The sequence below is a fragment of the Triticum aestivum genome, chromosome 7A (assembly GCF_018294505.1).
Source record: "Triticum aestivum cultivar Chinese Spring chromosome 7A, IWGSC CS RefSeq v2.1, whole genome shotgun sequence".
Lineage (NCBI taxonomy): Eukaryota > Viridiplantae > Streptophyta > Magnoliopsida > Poales > Poaceae > Triticum > Triticum aestivum.
Window position 1 is genome coordinate 291967299 of NC_057812.1, and position 8012 is coordinate 291975310.

The 8012-nt window shown below is 57.0% G+C and overlaps 1 protein-coding gene and 1 pseudogene across 1 annotated transcript; one reads left to right on the forward strand and one right to left on the reverse strand.

Moving 5' to 3' along the window:
* Window positions 1–215: 215 nt before the first annotated feature.
* Window positions 216–1091, forward strand: LOC123153101 (uncharacterized). Its single transcript, XM_044572386.1, has one exon. It carries the CDS (start codon window positions 281–283, stop codon window positions 992–994), a length of 714 nt encoding a protein of 237 aa, XP_044428321.1. The 5' UTR covers window positions 216–280; the 3' UTR covers window positions 995–1091.
* A 1475-nt stretch (window positions 1092–2566) lies between these two features.
* Window positions 2567–3074, reverse strand: LOC123153302 (uncharacterized; annotated as a pseudogene).
* Between the last annotated feature and the right edge of the window lie 4938 nt (window positions 3075–8012).

An 8012-nucleotide genomic window follows, 5' to 3' on the forward strand; every position in this document is an offset into this window, starting at 1 on the left:
TTCACACTTGCTGCGCTAATAAAAAACACGTAGGCAACAGCTTTGTCTGATTGGGCTTTGGTTGGCCATGTTTCTTTCAACAGATCACCTTAACACATATGGAGGTTAGTTGGATGAGATTCCTGCTGTCGACTGCTCTACCCATCATGCCATTGCTCCGTTATAAATACAGAGAGAAGCAAAGGATTGAGCACCAACAAACTGCAGCCCTTGTCTTGCCAACCTTTCTCTTCCATTTCCATACTGAAGAAAGTAGCATCAGAGCCTCGAAACCACAAGCATGGCTTACCATCTAAGATCTACAAGCGCGCCTTCCAGCCCTCGCTCAAACAAACCCCAAGTAGAGCAGCAGCTCCAGAGCCTGAGCGCAACCATCTCTTCGCCCTTGGCGACCATCGATACGACTTGCGAAGGTTTGAGGAAGCTGGCAGACATCTACAGCTGCATTGAGGAGATGATGTGCACACCCAGTAACCAAGTCAGCCTCTGCAGGACCCTGCAAAGGGTGGCAGTGGAGGCAGAGCTAGGACGGTCCCTCGTCGTGCTCGACCTCTGCAACACCATGCAGGAGACCTTGATGGAGCTGAAGATGACTGTCCAAGAGCTCTTGTTGGTTCTCAAGAGAGGAGAGGATGCAACTTGTCAAGTCAAGGCATACATCCGGCTAGCCAAGAAGGCACAAAAGCAGTTCAAGAAGATAAGCAAGAAAATCGCTTCCGACAAGAACGATTCTAGGGTGGTGATGCTAATGGCAGAAGCGAGAGAGATCACCATTTCACTGCTCGAATCCACATCCTGCATCTTGTCGAAGCAAATTGAGATGCCCAAGTGGTCTCTTGTCTCCAAAACATTGCAGAAGAGCAAAGTTGTGTGCGAAGAGGAGCAATTGTGGGCATTGGAGTGCAGTATCGAAGATCTTGAGAGCGGAGTGGAACTTCTGTACAGGAGATTGATCCAGAACAGAGTTTCTCTTCTCAATGCTCTTAGTTCGTAGATACTCTGAGCTCTAGTGCCCTGTGGTTGGCATCCACCTTTTAAAGGATTAGTCAACCATCCTAACAGTTTTGCAATGTGTATGCATAGAAAGTTCAATAGCAAACAAAAACAATTTTGTCAATTTCCAATTTTCTGAATTAGCACTTGTGCAAGCCCCACGATATAAATCAGTATCCTGATTAAATGACTTGGTTTCTCCTCAAACATACTATGTAGTACGGAGTATGTACTTACAGGCAACAGAACAGTAACAACTGATATAAATCAGTATCCTGATTAAATGACTTGGTACAATTAAATTTAACCCTACTGATGTTAAAAGAAGTAATGGTGTCTCCAGAATCTGGAAGTTGACCGTAATAGCCTACGTGTCTCATGGAATTATTTTACTCAAGCTCTAACATGCTGAAACATGCCAGCTCCAACCCACGACCTATAACCTTGTGATTATGCATTATCATTATCAAGGGGAAACCTAATGATGCTGATGACTATCAATAATCAAGCCAACACATGCAACCAATAATATCAAAACAAATCCACTGAAGATCCTTTCTTATCATGTTGTTGTACCTTCCCCTCTGCTTCCTAATGGTACAATGAATTTTATATTTCCATCGTTGGATTAGTTTCAAAAATGAAATTCAGAAGCAAATGGATTACACTTCTACTTTATGCATAGCATACATCGTAGGTAATTTTCTTTCACATGACTATCTCAGCTAGCCAGATGGATCTTAAGATCGAAAGCATCAGTTGTACTTGCTTGTGTCGAGAATCTGCGTACACTTACATGGTTGTTCCTGCTGTGGATAGCTGAAACACGCCAGCGCTGCTGCACAGGAATAAGACCCCCATCATAATATTGAAAAATCAGCGAAAACCTGTATTGTATTTCCTTCAACAATACTTCATGATCACATATCAAGATCCGAAATCAAACGAAACACCCGTGCAGTATACTCTGTTACCAATAGCCAAGACACGCCAGGCATATAAGCTAACTCATTGATGTGTGCCATGCTAACCAGAAGCAGATAAAGCAACACTCTCTTATGGAGGTTAGCAAATGGGATTCTTGCTGTCGGCTGCTCTGTTCATCATGCCATTGCTGCTGCCTCCGATATATATACAGGGTGAACCCCAAGGCTTCAGCACCAACAAACTGCAGGTCATCTTGACTACCATTCTCTTCCATTTCTCTACAGAAGAAAACAGCACCAAAGCTTCAATCTTCAAGCATGGCTTACCATCTACGATCGGCAAGCGCGCCTTCGAGCCCTCGCTCGCACAAAACAGAAGTCGAGCAGCAGCTCCAGAGCCTGAGCACAACCATCTCTTCGCCCTTGGCGACCATCGACACAATGCGCGATGGCTTGAGGAGGCTGGCAGCCATCTACAGCTGCATTGAGAAGATGGTGTGCACACCCAGCAGCCAAGTCAGCCTTTGCCAAACCCTGCAAAGGGCGGCAGTTGAGGCACGCCATGCAGGAGAGCTTCAGGGAATTGAAGATGACTATCCAAGAGCTCCTTTTAGTTCTTAAAAGAGGAGAAGATGCGTCTGCTCAACTCAAGGCGTACATCGTCTCGCCAAGAAGGCACAAAAGCAGTTCAAGAAAATCAGCAAGAAGACTGCTTCTGACAAGGACTGTAGGGTGGTGATGCTGCTGGCAGAAGCAAGAGCGGTCACTATATCACTACTCGAATGCACATCCTGCCTCCTAGCAAAGCGAATTGAGATGCCCAAGTGGTCTCTTGTCTCAAACACATTGCAGAAGAGCAGAGTCGTCTGCGAAGAGGAGCAACTGCAGGCACCAGAGTGCAGTATCGGAGATCTTGAGAGCGGAGTGGAACTTCTTTACAGGAGATTGATCAAGAATAGAGTTTCCCTTCTGAATGCTCTTAGCTCATCCTCATAGATACCCTGAGTTCTAGTTCCCTGCGGTTGGCATCCACCTTTTAAAGGACTAGTCAATCATGATAACAATTTTGCAGTATGTACACGTGTAGAAAGTTTGCTGAACCGAAAAGCACTAAAGAACAATTTTGTCAATTTCATTTTTCCTGAATTTTAGCATTTATGCACAATTTCTTCTTCTTGCCGAGTCTAGAAGCTACCATCTATTACCGAAAAAGGCTTTCGCTCCGCTTTATATAAAAAGCAACGAACCACAAACATGCGAGCCATACAACACCAACCCACAATGCACACACCCAAGACAACATACAAAGGGTACAGAAGATCAACAACATCAACCACAAGCAACCAAAAGATGAACAACAAGCACCACTACGGGGGAGACAGAGCGCTCAACCATGAACTAGCCACTTCGAAGACCCAAGTTGACCGCTGATGCACATAGCTCCAAGACGATGCCTTCAGAAAGGGTACGACGCCGGAGCACCGCCACCGCCCGATCCAAAGGATCAAGATTTTCACCCGGAGCAAACGGAGGACTGGGAGCAGCCGCGAGAGCGTCTTCAGGAAGAGGACTAGGAGCAGGCGGTGGGCGGATCTGGCATGGCGGCGGCGGCAGGGCGTCGGTGGCGGGGCCTGGTGTGGCCTGGCCGGCTCCTGGCTTGCCACAGTGGTGGTGCGGGTCGCGAGCGACAAGGATCTGCGGGTGGCCGCCCCTGCCCTGGCTTCAGGCTTGGTGGGGGTGGCGGCGCAGTGGTGGTGGCTGGCGGGGTGTGTTGGTCGAGTCCACGTCGGATCCCTCCTGGTCTTGCGCTCGGACGTCGGCGGACGGCGCGAGGAGGCATCTCCAGTGAGCTTCCTTGGCTGCGGCTGTGGGTCGATTTGCTCTCCCTCGTCGGCGGGCGCACGGTTGCCGATGGCCTCGCGGAGATGTCTGTCAGCTACCATGGTGGGGCGGCATGGGAGTGCTTGTGGGGGAGCTTGGTAGGAGGGATAGGTGGCATCGATGCGGTCGCACCACCTGTCGCCGGCACGGTTTGCCGGTCCGGATGCATCCGCTCCTCCTCCTCCCCCTTTCCTCATGTTCGGCAGGGAGCTTGGTTGGAGGGATGGGTGGCCTCGATGCGGTTGCGTCACCTGTCGCCGGCACGGTGTGCCGGTCCGGATTCATCCGCTCCCCTTTCTCCCCCTTTCCTCATCCGCGGGCGGGTTAGCGCAGGTTTACCAGCGGAGTGTCTGCGGGTGGTTCTGTCGGTCGAGGGCCGTCGGTTGGTCCAAAGTTGGGGCCTTTGTGTAGGTCTCGGGGTTGTCTGGTTGCAGGGCGGCGGTTCTGGCGGTAGGCGGCGGGAGGCGCGACGTTCGTGGGTGGAGCTGGAGCGTGCGTCTCAGGTGCGGGCGGGCAACCATGGCCGCATGGGTGGCATGGTTGCGGGTGGTTGACGGAGTTCAGGTGCACCGGTGGGGTGTGAGCGCCGGGGTACACCACTTGTCTAGTCCGACGGTGGAGGTGGCCGTTGCCGCTGTACCCTTCCTGAAGGCTCCGTCGCGGCGTTCCCACTCTGCGGTCTTGCTCTGGATGAAAACCTGATCTTCGCTGATCGGGCGGTGGCGGCTATCCATGGTAGTGCCCTTCTTGGAGGCATCACTTTGGAGGCCTGGCTTCGTTGTGGTCCGGTTCACCTCCCTATTGTTTGTTGGTGGGGTGGTGTCGGTGCCTGGCACCTTTGTATCTTGCCTTGGGTGTATGCGGTGTGTGCGTTGTTCGGTATCTCGCATGTATTCGGTGATGGTTGCTTTATAATCTAAAGCGGGGGGAAACCCTTTTTCGGTAAGAGGACGACAACCGCGGGCATCACCACCATCGCTCTGACCACCGCTAGACAGGGAATTCTGCTCGGCACACATGCTCCACCTCCATACAGAGGGCGAAAATCACGAGAGACCTGCCACACCACGACCGAGGCTGCCAGGCCGCATCCGAGCTACGAGAACCGCCCACGAACACCGCAGCTCCCACCACAGAGTCGCCGCCCTGCATCCTGACACATCATCGGCCATCGAAAGGGATGGGCCTCCACCAGCCAGCAAACCCCTACACAACTGAAGCCGCCAACGGCCGGCACGCCGCCACCGCGCCAAGATTGGAACTGGGGGCACCAGGTCGGGGAAAGGGTGAGGAGTGACGCAAACCTCGAACTGGCACCCCTGCCAGTCACGGGTGGCCTCATCACCCATCCCTCCTGCCTACTCTCCCTACATCGCCCCCTGCAACGCCCAACCATGGCCGCCAGGACAGGAGCGCGAGGAGCACGCCCTGATCGTCCGCCGACAGACAAGGGCGCCGGAGTGGTCGAGATCCGCCCCCGGAGATGAGCAGAAGAGGTGCCGCGAGCCGCGCCAGAACGGGCACGCAGGCGACGTCAACCGCGCTACACGCCGTAGCAGACGCGCCCGCGCCCGCCGGCGAGGCGCCACCAGCCCGCCAGATCTGGCCGAGCCCAGACCAGGCCGCCACCGCAGCCACGGATGCAAGACCACCCCGTGAAGCCCACCGCATCGCCACCTAGCGCTCGCAACCCTGCGCCAGAACCTGCCGCCGCCACCGCGCCCGAACCCGTCGCCGCCACCGCGCCTCTCACCAGCGTGATGCACCGCCGGATGTCGTTGACCCACACTAAGCGTGCCCGAGCGCGAAGTGAAGGAGCCCTGCCGCCACCGGCGCCGGCGGGCTTTGCCCGACAGCGTGGCCCGACGGCAGCGAGGGAGGGAAGGAAGGGGGCGAGGCCGACGGCTAGGGTTCCCCCCCCCCCCTCCACCCATTAAGGAGGTTGTGCGCTTGCCCAGCAGCCCGATGACCATTTGCCAGGCTCGACAATGGAAGGTGCTGAAGTACGAGCTCGAGGAGTCCCTCATATTGTTAATCGATGCAATGCCATGAAAGAGAGCTAAAGATGAGTGTTCTGGCAACCGAGTGCTCTAGCGACCCCCAAGGCGACAGCGCCCGCCCCTCCCTCGCCTCCCCCGCTACCTTCGTCGCTGGCGAGCGCCGACGTAGCCCACAGCCAGCCAGATGTGTCCCCCCGCTCCCCGGCAACACCGATGGATGCACCTACCACGCCCTTGAAGGTGTTGTGGGCGGACCTTGCGGAAGACGACGATCGTGCTGCCAGCCGTTCCATCAAGCACCGCGACCGCATTCTCCCTCCCCCGGCATGTGTGACGGCGACCATAGCGGCTCAGACCCCAGGGGTGGGGGTTCTGCTGCCCTCGCGCGGCCCATCCGTGTCATGGGCGTCGGAGTGCAGCTCGCTCGCCATCGGGGCAAGGCGCTGCCTAGAGGGGCGGGAATTGTCGCTGCAACTGCTCCTCTTGGGGTGTTGCTCGCCGCTCTGACCACTGGTCTGCTAGCCTCTCCTAGCGGTCACCATCGTCGGACGCCACCGTCGTCTCCGCTGCCGGCGCGCCACGCTGTTGGATTTGCTCCCGGATGCACGCTCTCCAAGGTCGGTGCACCCCATTCCGTCCTTTCATCGCGGCATTTGGCTTCTCCCGATTCCATGTCACGGTCGGCGCCATTCGCCATAGGTCTTGGGTGCCAGAGCTCCGCCCAACGGCGCCAGCTGCTCGAGGAGGGGAAACCCTCCCGACCAACCCTACCTCCGCTCGGTTGGGCTGGGATCGGCCGGGCCGTCCGGTGTTGGGCCAGGCCTCAACCGGCACCGCGCTCTCCACCCACCCCTCTCGGGCCATGGCTCGGATAGCTGGACCAGCGCGTGCTAGTCTAGGCCCACTGGATCCGGCTATGCCTCCTAGGATCGATCGATATGGCCTCCCCAGGTCCTCGTTCCTCCATCGCTCCCAGCGAGCGCGTGCTAGTCCAGGCCCACTGGATCCAGCTATGCCTCCTAGGATCGATCGATATGGCCTCCCCAGGGTTTCCCCATTCCTCCATCTCTCCCAGCCGCCTCTGCTCAGCGACCACCTGCTCCTGCTTCCCGTCCCCAGTGGGGCGACGTGATGTCCGCCCCAAATGGGGTCTTGACGCGTGGCGGATCAGCCCCGTCCATCCCAAGACGGCCAGCGGCGGGAATGGACCTCCGACGACAGCTCTAAAACCGCGACCACCGGCGCTCGCCGACGCGGGAGGACCTCCGCTCCCCGGCAAGCCGCTCGCCGGGTCGCTCTGACCGCCACAACCGCACCCGCTCTCTACCCCCAGCGGAGGACTGGCGCTCCTCCCGCCGGCGTTCCCCTTTCCCCGTGCGTCGGCGGGATCGCAACCTCTCCCCCGCCCCGTCGGCTCGCTCCTAGCCCCCGGCCCGTCAGCAAGAGCTCGCCCCGCCTATTCTGCCACGCCGGTACCAACCGCCGCAAAACCAGCCCCAGTTCTTGCTTTCGAACGGGGGCAACGGTAACTGCGGGCGTCAGGGTGCCAAGAAGAAGCGGCCTACCCGCGCATCCGGTGGGCATCCGGCCCCTGGCACCTCCGGCTCGGCACCATTGGCTGCGGCCACCTCCCAGCCGGCGGCTGTGGCCGACCGCGACGCCCCACCATGCTTCAACTGCGGGCTCTTCGGGCACTTCCAAGTTTCGTGCACCAACCCACCGATGTGCTACTTATGCAAGGACTCCGGGCATCCCGCCTTGAGGTGACTGAGTTGATGATGTATGGGCATGGGCTTCTTCCACATCGAGGTCCCGGACATCTCGACTACTGCACGCGCAGCGCCGAGATTACCCTGGCCCTCAACAAGCTGGTGGTGGACATCTCGGAGCCCAAGCTCGACCCAAAGGCGGTGGCTGTCCTCAACACAGCATAGATCCTCATCACGGGTCTACCCGACATTGCGAGATTCGAGCGGGCCATCCCCAACATGTCTTGAAACCTCGGCTAGGTCTTCGTGGTTGATGAGCTCTCGCTTCGCAAGGAGGAGGTTCGGGTCAAGGTCAAATCCCTGGACTCCTCCAAGCTCCGGGCCACCATTCGCGTCTTCCAAGGACTAAGGCTACGACCTCAAGATCGCCCCTGAGCCGCCCAACCCTGTGGGTCATCCCTGCTTCTCGGACGACGAAATCTTTGGCAGTGGCACGGGGGGGC

Coding starts and splice junctions, on each gene's coding strand:
- LOC123153101 (XM_044572386.1), top strand. CDS start 281: ATGGCTTACCATCTAAGATCTACAAGCGCGCCTTCCAGCCCTCGCTCA.